At 55.8% G+C, this 24,816-nt stretch overlaps 1 protein-coding gene and 1 long non-coding RNA gene across 12 annotated transcripts; one reads left to right on the top strand and one right to left on the bottom strand.

The window, feature by feature from the left end:
• Positions 1–271: 271 nt before the first annotated feature.
• Positions 272–4,143, bottom strand: LOC309846186. Its single transcript, XR_014301773.1, has 2 exons — positions 3,912–4,143; positions 272–415 (listed from the first exon to the last, which is right to left on the bottom strand). It is a non-coding gene; the product is annotated as an uncharacterized lncRNA (long non-coding RNA).
• On the top strand, positions 3,311–23,543 carry PHF19 (PHD finger protein 19). 11 transcript variants are annotated; one of them, XM_082694997.1, is made up of 15 exons: positions 3,311–3,558; positions 6,215–6,415; positions 6,890–6,971; positions 9,247–9,342; positions 9,851–9,951; positions 10,496–10,644; positions 12,258–12,353; positions 13,096–13,164; positions 13,349–13,469; positions 15,695–15,762; positions 17,079–17,240; positions 17,791–17,878; positions 18,633–18,718; positions 19,828–19,923; positions 20,945–23,543. In XM_082694997.1, exons 2-15 carry the CDS (start codon positions 6,230–6,232, stop codon positions 21,285–21,287), a joined length of 1,743 nt encoding a protein of 580 aa, XP_082551123.1. In that variant the 5' UTR covers positions 3,311–3,558; positions 6,215–6,229; the 3' UTR covers positions 21,288–23,543. The 11 variants fall into 11 exon arrangements, 3 of the variants coding, with proteins under 3 accessions (XP_082551123.1, XP_082551125.1, XP_082551124.1); XR_014301766.1 differs by having other exon boundaries at positions 3,426–3,558; positions 17,023–17,215; XR_014301767.1 differs by having other exon boundaries at positions 3,426–3,558; positions 17,023–17,240.
• Positions 23,544–24,816: the final 1,273 nt, after the last annotated feature.

Raw genomic sequence — 24,816 nt, 5'->3', positions numbered from 1 at the left:
GGACAAATCACATCACCTGGCCTCCATATTCTCCCTAGGAAATAGGTCTGGAGGGTGCCCTGCCAGGGTCCCAATCTCTGGCAGGCCTCCGTGACAGACATGTTAGGACATGGTAACCGTGATGGCCCCACATACGTGACAGCTAGTGTGATTACCAATCCCTCTTTGCGCTCTCATCAAGGTCTTTAAAATTACCCAATATTTCAGCGGTGCCTGGCTGGCTGAGTTCGAGTCACACGCTGGGTGTAGAAATGACTAAAAACAAATAAAGGAAATTTCCAAATATTTTAAACATACAAAAAACAGAGAAAATGTTTTGAGCTTGAGAAGGAGAAGGTCTTCCGAGAACAGCTATGGACGGGCCACCCAGTTCTGTCAAATGTTGGCTGCCTTTGCTTCAGATATTTTTAGTTTCCTAAGAAATAGACCACCACAGTTAGAATTAAATCCTCTGTGTGTCTCTTTCTGATCTCATTCCCAACCCTCCTTTCCAGAGGTAACCACTAAGATTAATTCAGTGTCTTTGATTCCTCATACACATTTTAACATTTTTTGTACCTGTGTCCCTAAATATATTATATATATATATGACAGTTTTGAGTATTTTGGAATACTTTTTTATAGGACACTGTACCTATTCCACAACTTGATGCTGGATTTGTTCTTCTTTTTTTTTTTTTTTTTTTTCCTTTTAGGAAACATCTGTGTTGAAGCTTATAGTCTTGGTTTATTTTTATACCCCATCTGTCACCCATGTATGAAGAGATCATCATTTATCTGGACATCTGAATTAAGGTTTAAGTTCTCAGCATCACAGGCAGAGTGAGTGGAGTGGAGTCACTGCATGGCAGGCAGAGGCAACCTGGACTTCATTAAAGTTTGTCAACACTTGTCCAGTGGAGCTGGAGCCCCTGACATGCTCATCAGCAGTGTATGGGGATTCCAGCCGTGCCACGTGCTCAGCAACCCCCCCACCTCACCCCATGTTGACAGACCTCTCGCTCTGCCTGTCTGGTGGGTATGAAATGAGGTAGCACAGCTCACAGCTCTCTTCATTTGCATGTCTCATGTGACCAGTGAGGCCGAACTTCTTTTCATATTTTTGGCCATTTAGATTTCCTCTTTTGTGAATTGCCCATTGCTATCCTTAACCATTTATTTTTATTTTTAGCAGTTGGGTTGCCTTTGTCTTATTTGTCCCCACTTGCAAGCTGCTCCTCCCAGATCCCAAAGTAAATTCAGATCATGGCACTTCCCACAGTTCTCTCTAGAAGACGCACAGCTTAGCCTGTCACCTTGCCCAGTGGCCTTGGTTGGCTGTGGGCTGCGGATTGAGCACAGCCCCAAAGTCCGCTCCACCTTCTCTTCCAAGCTCCCCTTCCACTGCCTCCCTCCACTCCTGAACTCCAGCCCCATCAACACAGCCTGCTCTGTCCCAGGCTTCCTGCACATACCATTTTCCCCACCTGGAAGGCTCACCTCCCTAGATTCTACCTACACGCTGCCTTTCCCAAGATATTTATACCCTCTTCTCAATTCGAAGTCAGAGCTGCCTCTGAACAATCACTGGTGATGCTCTCTACCCTTCTGGTGCAGTGCTTTAACAACTCCGCACTTTGCATACCCCTTTTTCCTCTACAGAAGCATCTGCTCCTTCATTATGCTATTTTAATCTTCATTCATAATCTGATTTTAACCCCATCAATGCAACCACCTGTGAGATGGAGTAGTGTTCATAAGTCCTTTGAACAGATGAGGAAATGTGGCCTAAAAGGGAACCAGCTTACCCAAGATCCCATAGGGGTCCGGAGGTAGAACCAGACAGGAAACCAGGACTCTCCCAATTCCACAATCTAGATCACTGCACCACGCCCCTCATATGTGTATGTGTGTGTTGATGTCTGCATGTGCCCACACCTGATTTCCCTTGAAACTGTGGGCTTCCTAGCTCCCACTTTAGTCCCCCTGCAAGGACGCCCTCAATGAATATATAATTTCTTGAAACTACAGTAATCACAGCACACCCACTGGGTACCAGGGGCTGTACAAATATAAACTCTAATCTTCACAGCAACTCTCTTCAGATAAGGAAACTCAGGGTCCTACAGCCAGTAATCCGTGCAACTGGCCCTTCAGACCCAGCGGCAGCCTCTTCCCCCCCATCAGCTCTGTCCATCGCACCCTAAAGGCAGAGCCAGCCAGCCCGAGAGATCATCCATCCGCCCAGGCTGCGAGGCAAAGGGCCAACAGTGGGCAACCTGACAGTGAGCAAGGAAGGCTGGGATGGGGGTGTCCACTGACCACACCCATGATGCACACACTGGCCCAGCCTCCCAGGGGGATCTGCAGAGCGGGATGGTAGCAGGTCAGAGGAGGCTGAAGGACAAGGTGGGGGGTTCTTTGCAAGTGTTCTCCACCCCACCCCCCCAACAGAGAGTGAGTCTGGATAGGCACAGGTCTGCCCTTTATGCCCTGGGCCAGGACACTTTCTGACTGGAGCCATGTCCGTTGCCTCTGTCTATTTCTAGGACGCTGCATGTTGTCTTTCACAGTGTGAACTATTTATACGTTGTGTTTGTGTCTGTGGTATTTGCGATTGTATTTTTGCGTTGTGTTTGTGTGCGATATGTCATTGGGATACTTTCTCTCCCGTGTCTGTGTTGTTACTGTGTTTTGGGTCTATGCCTGCTGCTCGTCTATATTACGCGTATGCTCTGTTGTGTGTCTATGCCCTGCACACTGTGTCTCTCCTTGTGTGTCTCTATGCCTGCATCCTATAAGTGTCTCTATTGTGTGCTGTGTGTAGCACGCGTTGGGACCTTGGGTTCGCGCTGTGTGCGCCGTGGACCTTTCCACGTTCGGCGGGGGCCGTGTCGCGGTGCCGACCGTCCACTCAGCAAGTGCGGGCGGCCGTGCGTTCACGTGTGGGAGCCCCGTCCGGCCTCCCCGGGGTCGCGGCTCCGCGGGCAATCAGTGCGCGTCCGCACCTCCCCGCAGCGCGTCCGGGCCCGCGGGAGGTCTGCGCCCCCCGCACAGCCTGCGGGGTTTCCTCCGGCGGCGCGCGGCGGTGCTTCCGCGTGTGCCCGCGGCGTGGCCGGGTAGCGGCGGGCTCCGCGTCCCCGTGCTGTCGCGCCGCGTGCCTGCGCCCGGCGAGCGGGGCGGCGGGGATGCGCGCGCGGGGGGCGGGGGGTCGGGGACGCGCGGGGGCGGGCGCGGGCGGGCGGCGCTGCGGGGCCCCGCGGCCGCAGGCTCCAATGGCGAGGCCGCCGCGGCCCCCGCTAATTACATAAGCGGGACGTCAATAATTCGCGGGAAAACGCGAAAAAGATGGCGCCCCGCGCCCGGGGGGCCCCTTCCTGAGCGCCCCGGCCCCTCCCTCCCCCGCCTCCCTCCACTCCTCCCCGCGGCGCCCCCGCCCCGCCCCGCCCCCGCCGAGACCCCGACCCCGGCCCCACGGGCGGACACTCGGCCGGGCAGCCGCGGGCCGCGCGCAGCCGCCTCCGCCGATGCGCCTGGTGGCCAGACTCCAAGTGGGACCGGCCGACACGCAGGCTCGCGGTAAGTGCAGCGGGGACTCCCCGCCAGACGCTTTGCTCCCGGCACACGTCCCTCTTTGCGAAGTCTCCCCGGACTTGGGCGAACCGAGCGCCTCGGGAGGCGGCGGTGGGGGGCGGGGGGGGGGCGGGGAGTTTGGTGTCCCGGGGAACTGCATGCCTGGGGCTGGAACGGGGGTAAGCGGCGTCTGCGGAGCGGGGGAGCTCCGCCCGGGTCCCCGAGCCTTTGGGGGCGGGGGGCGTGGGTGACAGGTCGCTGCTCCCTGGCCCCAAATCTTGACTTTTCCCGTTCGGGGGCGGGGGGTGGTGGTGGCGGCGGGGGTGGAGACCGACAGAGGCATTTGGGATTTTGCTCACGTCTGAAGTCAGGCTGCTGCAGGACTGGGACAGGGAGGCTTGGCGTCGGAGCAACCGAAGAGAGGAGCGCTTGAACCCGAGGGGGGTACCTCTGCAAGGCCCCCCCCCCCCGCCCCGAACACCCTTTTTAAAAAAAGCCAACGGCCGCCCTGGGAGAGGCCCCGGCGCATGAATCATCCTCGCTTCCTGCCCCCGCCCGGCCCCGCGCTCCGGGTGCCGCGGATTTGAACTGGACTCCGACGGGAACCCGCAAACAGGCATTTCTTTGCAGATGGGTTTGAATCAACCAATCACAGCCGGCGGGGACCCGCTCCGGGAGGATGGAGGCGCGGGGAGGGGACCGCCACCCGGGGGCCCCCGCCCGGCCAGTGGGGGCGCGGCGACCGGGCCGGCTCCCAACGGTGCAGCGGGGGAGGAAGTGTCAGTTTGTGAACCTGCGGGGCCCCGGGCCCGGGCCCGGCGGGCGGGGACTTCGCAGCGCCCGGGAGCCAGGTGGCAGGGAGAAGGCTGGGATTCGGGGCAATTACCTCGCCCAAGGCCTGCACTGCTCTGCCGTCCAGAAGAGGGCAGAATGGGGGTGTGGGGTGGAGGGGAACGTGGCCACAGTGTCGTCTGGGGAGCCTGGACCTCAGCAGTGTCCTGCCTGCCCCAGGGCCCCTGACAGGCACACACATATATTCAGTTTCATATACCCACTGACACACGGCCGCAGACATCGGGAAACACAATCTCACAGGAGTCCACACGCACTGACACAGCAAAATACACAGGACTCTCTCCCTGTCTACAAACACCAGGTGCCCCCTGCCACAGCAGGGAGAAGGAGGGGACCAGGGTAGGGGGTGCAGGGAACAGAGCAAGGCTGTGTTCCTCTGGGCTCAGCGGAGAGTGTGTGGAGGGGCATAGAGCCAGGTGAACCCAGAGAGGGGAGGAGGGGGCCAAAGCTTGTGAAGACACTGGGGAGCCACAGAAGGTTTCTGGAAGGGAGAAGTAAGAATTGGTGGCCGTGTGGAAGTGTCTGGTGGGAAGACAGAAAAGCAGGGAGTGACATGCAGTGCGTGCCGGTGGTCTCATTCCCCATTCCAGCACCCCGCGTAAGTGAGCACAAAGCTTGGGAAATAGTTATGGGATGAGTGAATGCCCAAGCAAAAGAGAGGCCTGAACTCAGACCAGGACAGGGACATGGAAAAGAGGGGCCAGATGCCAGAAATCCCCTGGGCTTGAAGTTGACCAACTGTGGCAACTCACTGGTTGGAAAACTCTAAAGGCGCTCGGGGGTTTGGGGGTTCCCATTAGTGGTCCCATTAGCAGGAAGAAGAGAGCAGTGGGGCAGAAGTGTGTTCTACAGGATGGTAGGAGAGACAGGTGCTGGGAGGGTGGCTTGTGTTGCCTTACCTGCTAGCAGCACATTTGCATCTGAGTAGAAACAGAGTGAGTTTAAATGTCCCAGGACTGGTTTCCATTAAATCACTGCATAATTGAGAGCAGAACGGGGGATTATGAAGACACAGGTGGACCATCTATACCCAGTCACAAGTCACCTAGGCGTTTTCCTTCCTAGGTGAGCTTCCTCCGGCCAGATCTCAGGGCAGGGGTTGGGCTGGGCTGGGGTGGGGGGTTGGTAAGCAGCGAAGTCTTCTCGATGCTCCCCTGGAAAAGGCCCTCCGCTCAGAACATGTTTGCTTAAGGGATGAATCTTCAGGCTCCTAAGCCTGGGAGTTCAGGCCACCTGGACATGGAGACTGCTCTATGGTTGATGGAGAGATTCTTTATCTTTAGAAGGCAGCATGGTATGGGTGGGAAGAGAGGCAGGGTTTCGAATCAGCCCACTTGGGGCACCTGGGTGGCTCAGGGGGCTACAGCCTCTGCCTTCAGCTCAGGTCATGATCTCAGGGTCCTGGGATTGAGCCCAGCATCAGGCTCTCTGCTCGGCAGGGAGCCTCCTTCTCCTTCTCTCTCTGCCTGCCTCTCCTCCTGCTTGTGATCTCTGTCTGTCAAATAAATAAATAAATAAAATCTTTAAAAAAAAAAAAAGATTCGGTCCACCTGATTACCTGATTATGAGCTTTGGCTTGGCCTCTGCTGCACTGGCCACTCTCCCTTGCCAAACCTCAGTTTCTCCATCCATAGAATGGGAATAATAAAGTCTCCCTCACAGGACTGTCACGAGGATCCCATGAGATGGTAGAAGTGCCTGGCACATAGTACCATAGGTTGTGTAAATGGTAGTCTCCTTCCCTCCCCAGGTGGACTGCTGAAGCAGGAGAGCAGGGAATAAAAATCCTCTTCTCTTTCTCTTCCAGTGTCAGGGGAAGCCGATGGAGAATTGCTCTCTGGACCCAGGGACTCGGGACTCCTATGGTGCCACCACCCACCTCCCCAACAAGGGGGCCCTTGCAAAAGCCAAGAATAACTTCAAAGACCTGATGTCCAAGCTGACAGAGGGCCAGTATGTGCTGTGCCGCTGGACCGATGGGCTGTATTACCTTGGGAAGATCAAGAGGGTAAACCTCTCCTCCCTGGTCCCAGTTTCCAGGTGTAGCCTCTGGCCTAGGCCTCCCTTCAGGCCCCTCCTGCTCAAAAGATGATCCTGGAAGGACCCAGAACCTGCTTTTGCAGGTGCCATCTTTAGGGCCGGTGTCATCCAACCAGGTCTTTAGAATAGAGCTCTGTGTGCCTAGAGAACAAAACAACATCAGGTTGGAAGGGATCTCAGAGGACCACCTCGCCTGTGCTGCCGTCTGCATTCCCACCAGGTTGCGGTCCCCCAGACCCTGACTGTGGCCCCGGGTTCCGGCGCGAGTGACCTCTGGAACTGCTGTCCTCCCTCCCCTTCGAGCCTAGCTCTGCTTTCGGGGGCACAAGGAGCAGGTGTAATCCCCCTATCCTGTGGGGACAAAAACGGGAGTGGAAGACCGTGTCCCAGTGGCTTTTCCCTGGCCACTTTTTTACATTGTCCCTCCCTGTTCATGCCCCAGGTCAGCAGTTCTAAGCAGAGCTGCCTTGTGACTTTTGAAGATAATTCCAAATACTGGGTCCTGTGGAAGGACATACAGCATGGTGAGTACTCCTAAGAGCTCGGGCTCCCTGGCCCCATCCCTGGCCCTCTCTCCTCCTCCACCTGCTTTTTTTTTCCTTCTCTCCTTCTCTCTTGTACTGCTTGTGTCTGGCCTTGTTCATGGACCCCTATTCCACAACAAGCCCACCTGAGCTGATAGGATGGCTAGTTGTGTGTTTACATGGAAAGGCACTTCTGACATCCATCATGCCCTTGACCACTCCCACGTCACGAGGGAGGCAGGCAGGTGGAGAAGGTGGCTCAGGGGAGGTGCCGGCAGAGCTGGGATGGCACCTCATCCCCAACTGCACAAAGCTGAGGGTCAGGCTGGGGCTAGGAATCTGGGCGAGGGGCCCAGGCAATCAAAACTGGCACCTCTAGATGTGAGCACAGTGTGCCCTGTCCACATGTGAAGAAAACTAGTGGAGGCAGCCCTAGTCTTGGTGGGAAGCCAAGAAAGCAGAGACGGACCAGGCATTGTGGAGACAGACATGCTTGGACAGAGCTGGACCGCCTTCGAAAGGGAGCTGGGTTGGGTGCCCTCCCTGTACACAGAGAGCTGACATTTTCCCACTCTGGCCGTCATTCTTCCTTCCCACAGACATGACAAACGCCACTCAGCAGTCCCAACACTCCTACGCTTCCAACACGGAGCTCCAAGTGTAGGCTCAGGAGACCTCAGGCCAAGTTTCAGCTCTGCTGCTCGCTAGCTACATGTCCTTGGGCGAGTGACACCCTGAGCCTCAGTTTCTTCCTCTGAAGAAAGGAGGTGATGACATTAGTGGCCTCACAGGCTGGTGACATGAGAACCCAAGTGTAGCACTTAGCTTAGCACTGCTGAGTTCCAGGGTGGCACTTCTGAAAGAATTTGTTACTGTAAGAAAGGACTTCAAGGAGCCTGCCAAGTAGAGGCCACAGAACCCAGCCGGGACGTAGAGGCTCCAAACCACCCCTGTCTCCAAGGTATCGTGGTTGATGCTGAAGTGGAGACTCTTCTCCAAGTGCCCTGTCACTCTCAGTTTCTTCTACAAAGGTCTAAAGCATGGGGAGCTCTTCTTTTGAGCTACTCTCCCATCGTAGGGAGCCAGCAGGGGAAGAAAGACACCGGTGCTGGGGACCCTGGACAGGCTAACAGTGCTCACCTGTTAGGAACAGCTTGTCTTCCCAGCCAGATAACTGTGCCCCACAGGCAGGACAGTATCCCTCTAGCATCACCCAAGATGAGAGCACAAGGCTGAATAAGCCAGTGTTATTGATTACTTAATCAAGCTTACTACTTTATTGGCTTACATCAGCAGCTCACTTCCCTGAGCGGGTGCAGGTTCACTGCGACCGGCCGTGGCACATTCAGGAATAAGAGGCAAGAGACCATGTATTCAACAAATGTGTCTTGTACACATTATGTGTTACACAAAGTAGAAGGTCCTGGGGACTTAGTGATGAGCAGATACCATTTCTGCCCTTACAAAACTCCTGTCTTCCAGGAGGACAAGACAGAAACGTGTATCAGAATGTATTAATATATATCAAACCTTTCACACATAAACACACATATTCTTCAACGGTAACAAAAAGTAAAGAAAAAAAGAGAGAGATGAGAAAGAACTTGCACATAAAAAGCAGTTGAACATACTTAAAATTGTTATGACATTTTTATTTAAGAAACAATTGGAAATATGAACACTAATTGAATTTGTTGGTTGATATTAAATTGTTTTTAATTTTTAGGTACACTAAAGGCACTGTAGTTATGTTGCATTTTTTTTTTTAAGAGTATCCTGATCTTCCAGAATTACATACTGAAATATTTTCAGAAAATGGTTAGGTATCTGGGAATTGATTCAAAATAATACAAGAGGAAGAAATAGATGGGAATATAGTCAAAACAAGATTGGCTATGAGTTCTTAATTGTTAAGAACATGGAGTTTCATTATATTCTATTATTGTTTACATAAAAAACTAAATTAGGCAGAAGAGGAAGCAGGATATGGTCAGAAAGAACAAAGGAATTGATGTCAAACAGTCATGGGTTCGAATCCCTGCTCTCCTACTTAACTCCTGGGACTTAACCACTCTGAGCCTCAATTTCCTGGTCTTTAGAATGGGCTGATGATACCAGGCTGCTCCGAATGGTTGGGGCGATTCAGTGAGTGGGCCCACGGGCCCAGTGCCAGGTCCCACACCGAGTAGAGGCTTAGTACCTAGATGGTAAATTTTTAAACTCTTCTAATTCCCTTGAGCCAGACCTGACCCAGGAGGGTTTCTCTCCCTTTCAGCTGGTGTTCCGGGGGAGGAGCCCAAGTGCAACATCTGTCTGGGGAAGACGTCAGGGCCACTCAATGAGATCCTCATCTGTGGGAAGTGTGGCCTGGGTGAGTGTGGTGAGCAGAGCACAGAGGAGGTCCTGACCAGAGGTTCCCCAGGCCCTGCTGGCCAAATGGACATGTCTCACTGTTGGGATCTCAGCGCTCTTCCTGTTTCTGTTGGAGCTCCAAGAGTGACAGAGGGCTGGTCCTGGGAATGAGGGCCTGGGGAGGTGACCCTTGGGGAGAGCTGGGGTTTCTGGAAAGTAAGACAAGATGTGCAGGTTGGAGCTCCCCCTAACCTAGTAGAGAGAAAGGGTGGAGAGATGGGACACAGAGGCTGAAGCCAGACTGTGGTGTCTCCTCCACCGGGGCCCAGGCTGTCTTTGAGTTGCCTGCTTGGACACCGGCTTGCCTGCCTTGGTGAAGATCACCGGCCGATCCCCTGGCAGCTAGCAGGCACCCAGCTGCTCCGACTTGCTGCGCCCTCCCCAGCCCCGTGGTCTTTGGGTTGACTGGCACTGGCCTGGGGGCTGCTGCTCCCCTGCGGGCACTCACCACCCACCCTCTGCTGTAGGGTACCATCAGCAGTGCCACATCCCTAGAGCGGGCAGTGCGGACCGACCCCTGCTCACACCTTGGTTCTGCCGACGCTGCATCTTCGCACTGGCTGTGCGGGTGAGCCCTCCTTCCTCGCACTCCCTGCCTTTCCCCACTTCACCGGGAAGCCTACACGCCCTGGGCTCTAGGTCACAGAGCCTGGGCTTTGGAGGCAGACAGTGCTGCTGCCGCTGACCAGCAAGTCATATGTCCTTGGCCAGGTTCTTTAACCCCCCTGAGCTTCAACAGATGGTAAAATGGATCTGGGTTTGGTGCCAGGGGTAGGAAGCCCCCAGTAAATGGTGTTTGCTATCAAAGACAACACCCATGTAAGTACCCCCCCCAATACATATTGGTTATTATCGTTACCTATATTGTTACCTAAAATGCTGTTACTAGGAGAGCCTCGGGATGGAGAGAGGGTAGATAGATTTGGGATCGATGAGGAAAAACTTCTTGCATTTCTCACTACGCCGGAATACCTGCGGGTCCGCGGGGTCAGCATGTCCCTTGCTAGCCGCAGCGTGCAGACTCGTGTGGCCGTCCCGCACCGCCACCCCTCCCAGCCACCAGCCCCCTGCCGGGACCCCCACCGCTGAGTCAGACCCTTATCTCCCTGCAGAAAGGCGGCGCGCTGAAGAAGGGCGCCATCGCCAGGACGCTGCAAGCCGTGAAGATGGTGCTGTCCTACCAGCCCGAGGAGCTCGAATGGGACTCGCCCCACCGTACCAACCAGCAGCAGTGTTACTGTTACTGCGGCGGGCCGGGAGAGTAAGGCTGCGGGGGCGGGGTCTTCCCCCGAGGGGCGGGGACCCGCGGCAGGGGCGGGGGCCTCCTAGGGGGCGGGGCTGTGCAGCGAGGGGCGGAGCTAAGGCCGCCGGGTGGGGCCGGGAGGCGGGGCTCGAGGTGACCCGGCTTGCACACTCAGACTGCACCTCCCGGAAAGGGTGGAGGTATTGCAGAGAGTGTCCGGATCTTCCCAGCCCCTTGGAGCTGTGCGCAGACCCTGGGCCCAGTTCTCATTGGAGTGTTCCCGTTACATGGGATTGTGAGCAGAGCAGCGATTAGATAATTCACATAAAATCTCACCCGGTGCCTCGCACCTGGTCAGCACTTAATACATGTGAACTGTTACTGCTGGGGCACGGAATTGAGGATAAACCTTTCCATTCTCAGAGTCAATGAGACAGGCTCCTGGTGAGATATTAAGGTATTTTTCCTTTAGAAGTGTGCAAGCAGGGGGTGGGGGTCATGTGTCAGGCATGCTGTGGAGGGGATTCTTGTCCCTACTGTAGGGCAGGAGTCTTCGATTCTTCCTGACCTGGCTGGGTCCATGTAGCCATGGGTAACTGAGCCTGCTCCCTTGGACTGACTGGACCAGACATTGTGGCAGGAACAACAGAAGGGAGAGATGGGGTCTGTGTCCTCAGGACACAGCCCACAGGATGCATCAAAGTCCTGAATCTTATCCTCAAGCTCTGTTGACAAGTAGTAGGGGTCCTAGAGGCTGAAGTCCCTTAAAGTGCTTCATCTCTCAAGTGGGGTTAACAACCTTGGTGTCAGCTTCCATGCGTGTGGGAAGGTCTTTGGGATAAAAGGGAGAAATGCTTAACGAGACCTTTACAGAATTGAGACAGTGGCTCTCAGCGCTTACCAGGCAGAGCTGCTCAGGGTGATTGTTAAAAATGCATCTCCCAGGGGTTTCCTGAAACACCGAGCAGGTCTCAAGGGGACCAAGGGATCTTCAGAGTTTAACCCAGACCCCAGACGCGCGCAGTCCAGGGACCTCACCTGGCAAGCTGCAAACAAAGCATCAGTTTTCATTAAGGAAGTACCACTTTGCTCTTCCTTCCCGCTCAGTGAAGCAGTCGTTGGATGGCCATCATAGGGTAGACAGAGGACTGAGTAAGAAAAGCCAGACACGGTGCTGCCCTTGGAGCTTACAGGGGCTTTAAGGCTCCCACGACATCTCCTGGGCAGACCCTTCCATTTCGGTGGTGTTTGAGAAGCGGTGTGTGTGGTGCAGTCCAGAGATGGGGCTCTGGTGTGGCATGAGGAGTGCAGGTTTTGAAGGGAGAAAGCCAGGATTTGAGTCACCACACCCGACTCTCGTCCCGAGTGACCTGAGCAAGCCATTTAAGCTCAGAGTCCCCCGTAAAATTAGGGCAGTGGCCCGTCTTTTACCAGACGGCAGGATGAACCGATGGAACGCATGCCCGGACCACCCCCGGTGCAGGCTCCGTCCATGCTCGGTGACTGTGAGTTCTCTTCCTTTTGCCCCTGGCGGAGTGTGCGAGTGTGCGTTGGTGCAGGGCCAGGCCGCTGAGGCCGCTGGCTGGCTGGGAGCTCGGGCTTGGCTGACCCTGACTCCTCTGGCTCTCCAGATGGTACCTGCGGATGCTGCAGTGCCACCGGTGCCGGCAGTGGTTCCACGAGGCTTGCACCCAGTGCCTCAATGAGCCCATGATGTTCGGAGACCGGTAGGTGCTCGGCTGGTCGGGCTCAGCCTGGGGTGGGGGTCATGGGGAAGGATTGGGCGGGAGAGCAGCAGGGGGCAGCGGCTCTTCCAGCTTGCCTGCCGGGCCCTGTGCACCCGGGGTTCTCTGATGGTGGGCCCCTGTCTAGGAGGGGCAGCTTGGGGCAAAGGAGGTCTTCTCAGCAGAGGACCGTACCAGGCCGCAGCCCCAGATGCCCCGATTTGTGGGGGGACCTTAGACACAGTCCCACTTTCCCTAAGCCCCAGTCTCCTGCAGTGTCTGGGGAAGAAGGAGAGAGGCAGCCCCGCCCCACCCCTACCTTGGCTACTCGAGGGGGAACTGGGAGGTGGATGATTGATCTGGCTTCTGATAAATGGGGCTAAGCTAACAGAAGGCTTCTGTGGGTTGCCCCAGATACTGTGCGTCTTGGTCAGTGTGTCGTGTTGATGATTGTGTGCATGCATGTCTCAGAGGGGAAGAGGGTCCCCGCTCCAGCTCAGCCTAGCCCAGCTCCCTGCGAATTCAGCCGCCCTCCAGGATAAGACATGGGGGAAGGAGGGGTGGGGAAGTCTCTCTTGGTCTTTGTCCCGCCCCATGCTAACCCCCATCCGCTATAGGGCCACTAGCCCTTGGGACAAGGACGGCGCCGACTGTGGGAAGGCAGGAGGGCAGTGTGGGGTGGGGGTCTAGGCTAGGGTAGGGTGTCAGCCCCTCCCACCACAGGCCCTTCTCTGCCCGCCCCCAGGTTCTACCTGTTCTTCTGCTCCGTGTGTAACCAGGGCCCGGAGTACATCGAGCGGCTGCCCCTCCGATGGTGAGAGGGTGGGGCTTGCGGCCCACCCACGTCCCTCCCAGCTGCTCCGCTCCCGCCTCCCCCCGGGAACAAGTCCATTTCCAGCCACCAGCTCCCAGCCTTGCCCCCGCCCTTCAGCCCGAACACAGGAGGCCTGGCAGGCCTCCGCCTCACCCCAGCCCCACCTCCTCGCCCCCTTGCCCAGGGTGGATGTGGTTCACCTGGCCCTCTACAACCTGGGGGTGCAGAGCAAGAAGAAGTACTTTGACTTTGAGGAGATTCTGGCCTTTGTCAACCACCACTGGGAGCTCCTGCAGCTCGGCAAGGTACGCAGGACCGTGGGACGGCAGAGTGGCGGGAGGCAGCTCTCCAGTGGGCTTCCCAAGCTCCCAAGAGGGGAGCCGGTTTGCCCAGGACCAGACCGGGATCTGGGGAGCTGAGGGCTCGCTCTTCAGCAGCCCTGCCTGTCTGTGAGGGCTGTGGGCTGGGGCAAAGAACCAGAGCCTCTTAGCTGCTATGTCCCTGAGTCCAAGCCTCTGAGCCCGTGCCCTGCAACGGGCTTCCTGGCCCAGGTTTTGCCAGCGGGCGGGTTGGAGTCTCACTGACTTAGCAGCAGGGAGCTAGGGGTGGATCTGGCTCTCTACGGAGATGTTAGACCTCCAGGTACTTGGTTACGATGGAAAGTGAAGTGGGCCTGCCCCCTGTTGGTCTCACTCTGCATAGCAGAAGTCGTCGGGCGGGGCCTGGGGCCTGGGACCTGGGACCCAGGGAGCAAAGTAACAAACCAGAGGCTTTCAGGACATCAGAGGTGGAGACTTGACTTGCTGAGCTGAGCTGGGACTAGAACCAAGCTCTGCCATGGGGGGCCATGCCCCCTTTTCCCTAACAACCACCTTAGAGTCCTTTCCACCAATCCAGAGTGAGGTATCTTCTCTACTGAGTGCCCCAAATCTCTCTTTGATAAGACAGGAATTTACAAAAAAAAAAAAAAAAAAAAAAAAAAGATGACCTTTATGCTTTGCAGAAGCTTTTCATATAATGACATCTTCATTTATACTATCTGATAATTTATAAGACATAGATATTGTTGGGGCACCTGGGTGGCACAGTCAGTTGAGCAGCTAATCCTTGGTTTTGTCTCAGGTCATGATCTCGGGGTCGTGGGACCGAGCCCCACATCAGCCTCTGTGCTTGGCAGGGGGTCTGCTTCTCATTCTCCCCCCGCTTCCCCCACCCCGTGGGTGTGTGTGCACACACCTTTTCTCTCTCTAAAACAAATAAATCTTTAAAAACTGATACATATTGTAAAGCCTTAAAAAATAGGTAGAGCTAATATTTTTAATAACTTTTTTTCTGATTTATAAAAAGAACACACATGTTCCTGGTAGAAAAACTGTTAAGTGCTAAAAAGTATAAGGAAATAGACTTTAAAGATTTTAGTTATTTGACAGACAGAGATCACAAGGAGGCAGAGAGGCAGGCAGAGAGAGAGGGGAGAAGCAGGCTCCCTGCTGAGCAGAGAGCCCGATGCGGGGCTCAATCCAGGACCCTGAGATCATGACCTGAGCAGAAGGCAGAGGTTTTAACCCACTGAGCCAACCAAGGGAATAGACTTTTTAAAAAATCATCCAGGGGCACCTGGTGGCTGAGACGGTTAAGTGTCAGACTCTTGATCTCAGCTCAGGTCTTGGTCTCAGGGACTTGAGTTCGGGTCCCATGTTGGGCTCTGTGGTGGGTGTGGAGCCCACTTAAAAAAAAAAAGCCACCCATATTCCCCCATCACACTGCACAAAAACAACTGCTACTGACGTCTCCCATCCTTTCTTCTATGTCTGCTTTTCCTTGGCTTACATTATATAGTAGATAAAATTTTAAATCATTTTTCTCAGTTTACATTACATCACAAATACTTTTCCATATTCTGAGTTTTTGTCAACATTTGTAATGGCTCCATTGGTTTCCAACATGGTTTACTCACTGCATTCCTTCTGGTTGGGCGAGTAGTCTCTTCCCCACTTTGCATACTTCCCGGTCATAGGACTGATGCACCAGGGAAGGTTTTTGTACTTAAAGCTTTGTTTGTATTTCATGTTCCATTTCTATGATAGAGCCTATGGTGTTTCATGACGGGGTCAAGAGCATGGACATTCTTAAACCTTTTTTTTTTTTTTTTAAGATTTTACTTATTTATTAGAGCGTGCATGTGCAAGAGAGAGAGAGAGCAAGGCGGGGAGGGGTAGAGAGTGAAGGAGAAGCAGACTCTCCCACCGAGCAGGGAGCCCGACGTTGGGTTGGATCCTAGGACCCTGGGATCATGTTCTGAGCTGAAAGCAGATGTTTGACTGAGCATCCCACCCCCCGCCGGGTGACCCATTAAACCTCTTGATCCATCTAGGACAAGAGTTGACTCTCCGCATTTCCAGATGGAGAAGTGAGCTCAGAGAGGTGAAAAGATTTAGAATCCTAGAATCTCCTCACTCCGAGATCAGGGGAGGGAGGGCACAAGGGTCCTGTGCTGGGTCTGATTCTCCTGCTGACTGCTCCTCCTCAGCTCACCAGCACCCCCGTGACGGACCGAGGACCACATCTCCTCAATGCGCTGAACAGTTACAAAAGCCGGTGCGTGCAGGGGAGGGAGGGAGTGCGTGGGGCCCCCAGCAAGTGTGATTGGGTATAAAGCATCTCCCTGCTTCGTGGCCTTTGCTCAAACTGCTCCAGCCTGGGTCTCCCTTCCCTTCTCTTTGACTAGATGAGTCCTACCCATTCTTCAAGATTCAGGGAGCACCCCACCTCCTTTGTGATGCCTCCCCGACCCCTCCAGCAGCATGATGTGTTTGGGTCCTGGCTTGGCTCCATGGAGGGTGCGCCCCTGATCTTTGAGGGCCCCTCCTGCTCCAGCCATCTGTGGTTCTGAGCCAGGCACGGAAGGATCCGTTCATCATCTCCCGGCCAGGCTGCAGCCTCCTACCTCATCCTCGGCCGTGTCTTCCCCCCGGACTGCTGACACCTTCTCAGAGCACACAGCTGACACATTCCTTGTTGCCACTGCAGGGAGTGCCCAGGATCCTGAGCACGGCATTCAAGGCCTCTCCTGAGCAGACCCTGCTCACGCCTTCTGCCGCTGATCTTTTGCCGTATTTATTCTGGGTGTCAGCCATTCTGAACCCACCACTCTCTCACTCAGAGCCTTGGCTCGACCCTTCTGCTAATTAGAGTGCTCTTCCGTCCCTTTCGCTCATTTGTTCCCTGGATGGCTGTTTGTTGCAGCGTTACTCTGGGCCAGCCCTGTGTAGGTGCCGAGGATGCAGTGAGGAATAGCACATGGTCCCTGCTTCTGTGAGGCCCCTCCAGACATCTCTAGACGCAATCATCCACTCTATCATCCACCTTCTCGTGGTTTGGGGCCCAGACACAGTGCTAGTCTTAAAGAGTGGGGTCTCCTGCCCTCCCTGTGGACAGTCTCCTGAGGGCAGGCCTGTTTGAGTCACCTCTGCAGCTCACAGTAGCTCAGCCAGTGTTGGAAGGAGGGAAGCGCCGGGAGGTGTTTGCAGTCTCCTTGGGGAGACCAGAAAGCAGAATGGCGTAGAATCCAGTGTCTCGGCCATAGCAGTTCCACTGGGGCTGGAGGAGGCCCTGCTGTAGGAGGTGACCTCAGGGCTGGTTGGGGCATGGGAGAAGGAGAGGGAGAAGAGCAGCAGGAACCACACATGTGCAAGAGGCAGGACAGGGAGGAGCCCTCAGCCACATTCCCAGCCACCCTCCGGGACCCCCGCTCCCACGGGCCTTGAGGAATCAGCGTCTCCATGGACAACCCTGGGTTATAGCTCTAGGCCCAGGGAGGCAGAGCAGGTTATTTTAATGCTTGACTCTCCTGACCAGGAAGACGATGGACCGACAGACTCCAGAGCTTTCTCCTTCCCCGGCCCACCCCCCAGGTTCCTCTGCGGCAAAGAGATCAAGAAGAAGAAGTGCATCTTCCGTCTGCGCATCCGTGTCCCCCCCAACCCCCCAGGGAAGCTGCTGCCGGACAAGGGCCTGGGGCCCACCGAGAGCGGCGGCGCCTCTGAGCTGCGTAAGAGAGGAAAGAGCAAGCCTGGGTCAGTGCCCGGGGACTGAGCTCAGGGGTCTCTGCTCCTCCCAGCTCCGGCCCCAGCCAATGGGCTGTGCGGTGGGCCCAGAGAGGACGGTGGCATCCACGCAAGCAGGGAAGACTCCAGCAGGGAAGATCTGCACCCGGATAGGCCCTACTGGAGGCACCAGAGAGGGCCGGTTAGCAACCGAGCTGGGCCTCGGTCCCACACCCTGGGCTCCCTCCACCGTGGCCCCTGTTGCCTTGCTTGGAGGGCAAGCCAGGTCATGGGGCCCAGCCTTGCTGGGTTAGGGCTTAGGCAGAGAGGGAAGGGGAAGTGAGTGTGTAAAGGGTCCCTGGCTCTCCTGGCCGAGCTGAGCGCCTTGTCCTGGGCACTGGGGACAGAGCAGCCTCCTCTCTTTTCTCCCCACCATACCCGCCCCCCACATCCTCCCACACCCACTGTCCGGAAAGAGCGCCTTTCCCCACCTCCACTGCTGTGTCCCCAGTCCTGTCCCTCCTCCTTCTGGGCCTTCAGGCTCTGACCCGGCCCCCCTCTCCCCTTTCTGTCTCCACAGTTTGTTGCCTCACGAATTCCAGCAGCAGAAAAGGCGAGTTTATAGAAGAAAAAGATCAAAGTTTTTGCTGGAAGATGCTATTCCCAGTGTTAGTTTCTTGTTTTCTTGCTTTCCACATTCACACACAGGGTCGGCCCATATCAGGGATTCCTGTGCAGGGAACTGAGCCCCCCAGGCCCGGGGGCACTCTGCCACATCCCTTAAAGGAGAAGCCAGATCCCTGCCAAAGGCCAGGCGCTGCAAGACCACTCCCTTGTCTTCCCAAGTTTTCCCCAGAAGCCAAGGGGGGCGGGGCAGGGGAGGTAATGTCCTTGCCCCCACAGTCCCGCGGGGTCACTGTGGACCAGGAAGGGCCAGTAACACTCCTGAGGTCACACGTCAGCCACTGGCCGAGGCCAGCCTGGGACAGGTGCCCAGAGCACTCCTTCCTTAGTGGCCAGGCATTGGCACCGCAGCGCTCCGCGTGGGCAGGGACACTAACGGTCCTCACATGTCCCCCAACCTGATGGCGTGCGAGGCACTCGTAGGCAGCCTCTCACTCTGCTGTGCGTCCCAACCCCTTGAGCCGGGAAGCATGGCAGCTCTTCTGTCCACCTTGGGCAGTTCAGACAACTGAGGCCCAGAGATAGGAAGGTCATGCAGTCAGCTAGAGACAGAGTTGGGGGCAGGACCAGGATGGTCCAGCTCCCTGGTCAGCCTAGGACGAAAGAGTGGGTGGCAAGTCTTACCCTGGGGAGGCCCAGTTCTCAGAGAGCCTGTGTGGCCCTCGGCGGAGAGAGAGTGTTCTGGGAGGTGGCTCTGATGCTCACTGACCCTCATCCCCATCCATCCTGTGTCCACAGAGCGACTTTACCTCAGCCTGGAGCACCAACCACCACCTGGCCAGCATATTCGACTTCTCGCTGGATGAAATTCAGAGCTTAAAAAGGTAGCCGTGTGGGGCGCCTGGGAGGCTCAGTTGGTTAAGCAGCTGCCTTCAGCTCAGGTCATGATTCCAGGGTCCTGGGGTTGAGCCCCGCATCTAGCTCCCTGCTTAGCAGAGAGCCTGCTTCTCTCTCTCCCTCTGCCTGCCACTCTGCTTACTTGCACTCTTTCTCTAGCTCTCTGTCAAATAAATAAATAAAATCTTTAAAAAAAAAAAAAAAGGTAACTGCGAGGGACCCAGCAGAGAGCTACTCTAAAGCGTGGTGGTAGAAGCAAGCAGTGAGACCTCCTTCCCCCAGCAATGAAAGAAGGCTCTGGAAGGCACAAAGCAGAGAGCCTTTCAAGGAATGGAAGCTCCCTCAAGGGTCATTCCAGTTAAAAGGGTCCAAACGGCGTTAGGCCACCTGCATGGGCTGCCTGCTGCTCTTCCCACATTTGAGCGGTCTCGGCACACCCTCCTTCCTCCTGTGGGAAAGCTCCAGGACTCCCAGGGACGGCTCCCCAGAGCAGGATCAAAGGCCAGGCCATGTGGCCTGGGCCCTCCGGTCCTCTCCAGCCCCTCTCCTGCTCCTCCCGGCCCTCAGATACCAGAATTGCTTAGGTCATCCCACATTCCCGTTCCTCCAGGGAGCCCTCCTGGACACTACCCAGATGTGCGGACGCTCCTGTGCATTCCCACAGCCCCTCGTGCTTGGTGCACCTCAGGGGAGGGACTGCACAGTCCCCCGTTTCAGTTCCAAAAGGATGAAAAGTCATGTGGTGCTTCCTGTTGGAGGAGGAGGGCTTCGGCCAGACAGGCCTGGGCTCCAGCCCCCTCCCAGCGGTTACTAACTGGGCACCTTCAGCACAGTCCTCCGGCCTCTCTGAACCTCCTCACCTGGGACTGCCTGGCTGGTAGATGGGAACAGAGGCTGGAAATGGAGGCCCTTCGGGTCTGTGGAGTAGCCAGGTGTCGGGGCCAGGCTCATCAGGGCTCCCATCACCGCCAGGGATGGTGCCAAGGGGAGGCTTTCTCTAGTGTCCCAGGACTCCTTGGACTTGGAGGGCTGGCAGGGTGGAAGGCGGACAGGCAGACACGCAGCGGGGGGCAGCTCACCCTCTCCTCCCTCTCAGTGCCAGCTCAGGCCAGACCTTCTTCTCAGATGTGGACTCCACTGACGCCGCCAGCACCTCCGGCTCGGCCTCCACCAGCCTCTCCTATGACTCCAGGTGAGGTTCCTGCGGGATGGACTCGGCCTCCGTCCTTCTCCCTGGCCCCCCCCCCGGCCCGCCCCCCGGCCCCATACCTCCTCAAGCGTGAGGACCTGACCCTCTCTGCTCGTAAGTCTGGGTCTGGAACCGTCTGGTTTTGAGTCCTGGGGTGCAGACGGGGCTGCATATGGCCACTTGGGATGCTCTGCCTCAGCTGCAGGGGACGTGACACTTGTCACTGGGAAGTTTCCATGCTAGGGTCTTTGGCCTTTGTGTGCCATGGCTTTGCAGGTCTCTGTATGGTGTCCTGCTTCTTGGCTGTCTACCTCTGTGGGGGTCTGGGAGAGGGGACAGAAACGCCTGGGGACCTGGGCAGGGCTACAGTGTGTCTGACAGGAGCCGGTCCCTAGCGGTGCGGGAGGCTCCTGCACCTGCATGCTAGGACACTGGCCTCCTGGCGTCTGTGCGCCCGCGGGCATCTCGGGGCGCCACCTCTGTATTTGTATTTGGTTCCTCCTGTTTCTTTGGTTCTCCGAGCTCTTCGGGGCTCGCTTTCTGTTCCAAAGCACCTGTGGACACGCACCTCTTCTTTTATGTGCGACCGTCTCTCCACCCGCTCTTTCTGTCCCTGTGTGTGTGTTGCACGCACACGCACGCCTTTCTCCAGTCCAGGCTCTGGGGACAAGGTCCGTTAGTGTGTCGGTCCTGTCTGCCCACACCACTGGACGCCTAGCTGCAAACGAGTCCAGGAGCACCCAGGGAAGGGACCAAGTAGCGCCAGCAGGGCCTCCGCAGGCATGCGTTCGTGGGGGGCACACCCTCGTCGGAATTCCGGGCTCACTGCTCCCCGCAGCCAGTTTCTCCTCCTCCCGAGCCTCCTCTGGCCTGTGGGGAGGACCCAGGGACATACTCCATCCCCCGCCAGGCCCCAGGCCCGGCCCAGTGCCCGGTGCCCGGTGTCCGGGGGTGCTCGGGAAGAGGGCTCGTCAGGATGATCCCACCCCGTTCCTGTCGTCTCCCTCTCCCCATGCTGACCTAGACGGACGGTGGGCAGCCGCAAGAGGAAGCTGGGGGCCAAAGCGTACCTGCCACTGCGGGCAAAGCGGCGGGCAGCCGAGCTGGGGGGGCGCTGCCCCTCAGACAGCAGTGCCGAGGCGGCTTCGGGCCCCGAGCGGCTGGACGAAGGCATCGACAGCCACACCTTCGAGAGCATCAGCGAGGACGACTCGTCCCTGTCCCACCTCAAGTCCTCCATCACCAACTACTTCGGCGCGGCCGGGCGGCTGGCCTGTGGGGAGAAGTACCAGGTGCTGGCCCGGAGGGTCACGCCCGAGGGCAAGGTTCAGTACCTGGTGGAGTGGGAAGGGGCCACCCCTTACTGACTCGCTCCGGGAGATGCCCGCCGCCGGGAACCCCCCGGAGAGACCGTTCTCTCCAGGCTGGGGTGGGGGAGGAGCGCGACAGCTGCCACAGGCCTGGCAAGAGGCCCCTCCCGCCTGCCTGCCAGCCGAGGCCTGCGCCGCTCTGCGCGCCCGTCCTGCTCCCAGGCCACCTCAGCCTCGTGACCCCTTTGCCTGTGTCTCTAAGGTCCCACTGGCTGTTACTCGGTGTCTCCACACACTTCCTCAGACTGTTTACCTGTAACTCCGAATCTGTGTCCCCCTGGCTCTCTGACCCCTTTTTCTGAGGCCCAGGTCTTTCTCTTTGTCTGTGTCCTTCTCACTCCTACCCCATTTGGGTGTGTGTGTTTACACACCTACACACGCATGGCTGTCCCTCTCCTGGATGTCCTTCGCACTGGACCCACCGGCAGCCAGTCGACCCAGGGATCGCATTATAAGAACCTTTAAGCATGGCTGAAGGTGGAGAAGGGGACGCGTCTCGGAGCTTCTCCCTCCCGCTTTCCTGCCACTCCCTGCTGCCCTTGGCCGGGGTGTCAAGCGGGGGAGACTGCCTCTGGGACAGCCTGTGAGGCAGAGACCGTGGGACTCTCGGGATCTGAGGTGTGAAGAAGCTGGGTCTCTGCCTCAGAAGGCACTGACTCCAGGGCCCCCTTACTAAGGCTAAGAGTAGAGGCTCTGAGTGTCAGCTTCCCGGGTCCCAGAAGTTGGCCTCTCCTTGGCCACAGCCCCTCATAGTTGCCAAGGAGCTGCACCTGGCCTTGCTGGAATGGAAGTGGCCTTGAAAACCTGTGGGACAGGGAGAGGAAGTGGGAGGAAAAGAAGCCACATCATGCTAACCTTCAGACTGTCTCCTGTGCCTCCCACACCCCCCCAACCCACCACACAAGCCAGACCATACACACTCGCACAGAAGCTCCCATCACACGTGTGCTTTCACCCTCCTGGAGTACACAACACACACACACACACACACCATATACACATACACACCCCACCCCCTCCGGTGCCAGCCTGGTTCCTGCCCTTGGCTCTCCCTTGGCCCTCTTCAGGCGCCGTGTCCTGCAAGTAAATGTGAAAGTCCAGCCTCTGCCCCCTTCTTTCAGCCATGATCCAGCTGTGACCCCGCAGGAGGCACAGAGGACGCCTACTCTCTTCCCTAGCCCCTGCTGGGCCCCGAGATTGACAATCACTTTTTGGGACAGGTTGGGATTTTTAAAGGGCTTGTGCTATTCAGTCCCCTCAAAGGAAAGTCTTTGTCAGTGAGAGTAAAAATAGAATTCTTAGAACTGACATTACAACTCATACCCATCTGGAGGAAAACCAAAAGTGAGAAGGAGAGGGGACCCCTCATTTTTGCTGCTTCCAGAGATATTAGAAACAGACTCACATGATTGGAAAGTAGAAAGAAGTGCCTTCACTAGGGCAGGGGGTGGACCAGATGGGGACCGGCCTTGCCAACCACTGCTGCGGCCTCCAGCTTGGCTGGGTTTTGCAGGCTGCCAGCTGCAGGGCGAAGGTAGATGAACAGAGGGGTGGTGTGGGGGTAGCGGGCCTGGGGAGCTGGTTTTTCCATTGCTAGGCCCAGCCCCTCCCCACCTGTGAGCATCAGGGAGTCCCTGAGATCGTCCAGATGCCCCTTGCCTCAAACCTCAACTCCTACAGTGCCTTTCACAGAGGACCTCACCTGCTGCACGTGGCCCACCCACTTCCTCCTGCTTCCCTAGCATCAGCCATGCAGGGAACAGCGGGGGGTGGGCCCCATCCTCCCTCCTCTCAGCCCCACAGCTGCCACCACTGAAGCCCCCAACTGGGGCCAGATGGAAGGGGACTGAGAAGCCAGCCTCCAGTCTGGCAAGGGTGTGGGATCTGGGATCCAATCTGTGGCTTCCTGCCTGGCTTCAGAGGGTACAGCAACCCTCCAGGCCTGCTTTCTAGGCTTCTGAGAAAGCATAGGTTGAGCAAGGCCTGCCACAGTGCACCTGCACCTTCTCTACTCATGCTCCGGAGAGGCTCTGGGCTTGAAGAGGGGGAAGCGGGAAAGGGGGGTGTCTTCCTCACTTGGAAAGTCAGCACAAGGCCTAGCAAGGCCACATCCCAGCATTTCATTCATACCAGTTAATAGCTGCATTACTGCCAACTGACCTTATAATAACCCTGTGCACCTTTGGAAAGATTTATGGTTTTTGAATTGCTGCTTTTAATAACATTTGTTATATTAAAGTTATAATTAATGTGTCTGGTTTATAATTTAAAAGCTCCCTTTGAAAAATTAACTATCCTTCCCCTAGTGAATGAACTGTCCACTGTTGGGTACCAGGAGGAGTTATCTGGTTTCTGGTCTCGGTTTACTGGAAACAGAGGAGGAATGACAGGAACCCATCTGGCCACCTGCCACTCCCTCAACTGCCTCCCTGTTCTCCCCACCTGCTGGACTCTCACCCTTACCACCAACAGGACGTGGAACTTTTTATCTGTGAGTGTCTGACGTATGAAAGCAAAAAGCATTAGCTGAGGGCCGGGAAGAAGTAAAAGATGGGAAATGGCCTTACAAACAGACCTTATTAAAATACATATACAGTCACTGTAAAGCTACTTACTGCTCACAGGCACACAGTCCTAGAAATCTACAGTCACTTCAAGGCCTGTCTCTGCTGGTTCTAACTTACAGCACTTTAGGCAGATTCCTTAGCATTCCTCACCCTTCCAACGCCAGCTGTGACCCCTGCGGAAGTCAGCTCCCAGGTGAAAGAGGAAACCATAGATATGTAATGGGTTAGGACCTTAAGCTTGTCTAATTTGAGAAAAACTGGTATGAAGGGATAGGGAAACGTCAGCAATAGCGAGATGCAGGCCACAGGTTCAAGTGGATTCTGTAAGTTCAGGGGTAAAGTGTAGCCTGTTAATCCCCCTGAGTATTAAGTCTGCACTTAGAATTCTTAATTAACTGTGGCCCCCACTTTTTTCCGTCCTGCTTTCTGCTTTCGACTTTTAACTGCCCTTAGAACAAAATCACAGCTGGAGCCAGGATTGGGTGAGGGGGTGGGATGATTCTTTGGACTGAAATCACTATAATGGAATGAAAAATGACTGGTCTGCAGTCTCAGGAGACCTGAGTTCCAGTCCATGTTCCAAAGTGAACAGCCGTACAGACCTCCTCGGATCAGTGGTCCTTCTCGGGGTGAAGAAAGCCTGGTTCTTTGTGGTCAAGATTACTGATCCAGATTTACGACAAACATTTACCTTCAGAGCTTAGGAGCAAGAAATTAGAATTCTCAGAAATTCCCTAAATCACAAGTTATTCTTAAAATACTTGAAACATTTTTCATATTTTCTCCATTATACATACCTCAAAAAATTTTAACCAATAGGAGTTTTAAGCTCAGTAGTATTTACAAAGAACTGTAGCCTGTAGGGAATATTTAAACACTGGAAAATGCCAGGGAACGTTATCAGATAGTATTCAAAGAATATTCCAATATCCTAGCAAGGTTAAGAATACACAAAATCA

Source organism: Mustela nivalis (genome assembly GCF_964662115.1).
Source record: "Mustela nivalis genome assembly, chromosome: 13".
NCBI lineage: Eukaryota > Metazoa > Chordata > Mammalia > Carnivora > Mustelidae > Mustela > Mustela nivalis.
Note: the sequence above shows the minus strand (reverse complement) of the source record. Positions and strands in the feature narration are given on the sequence as shown.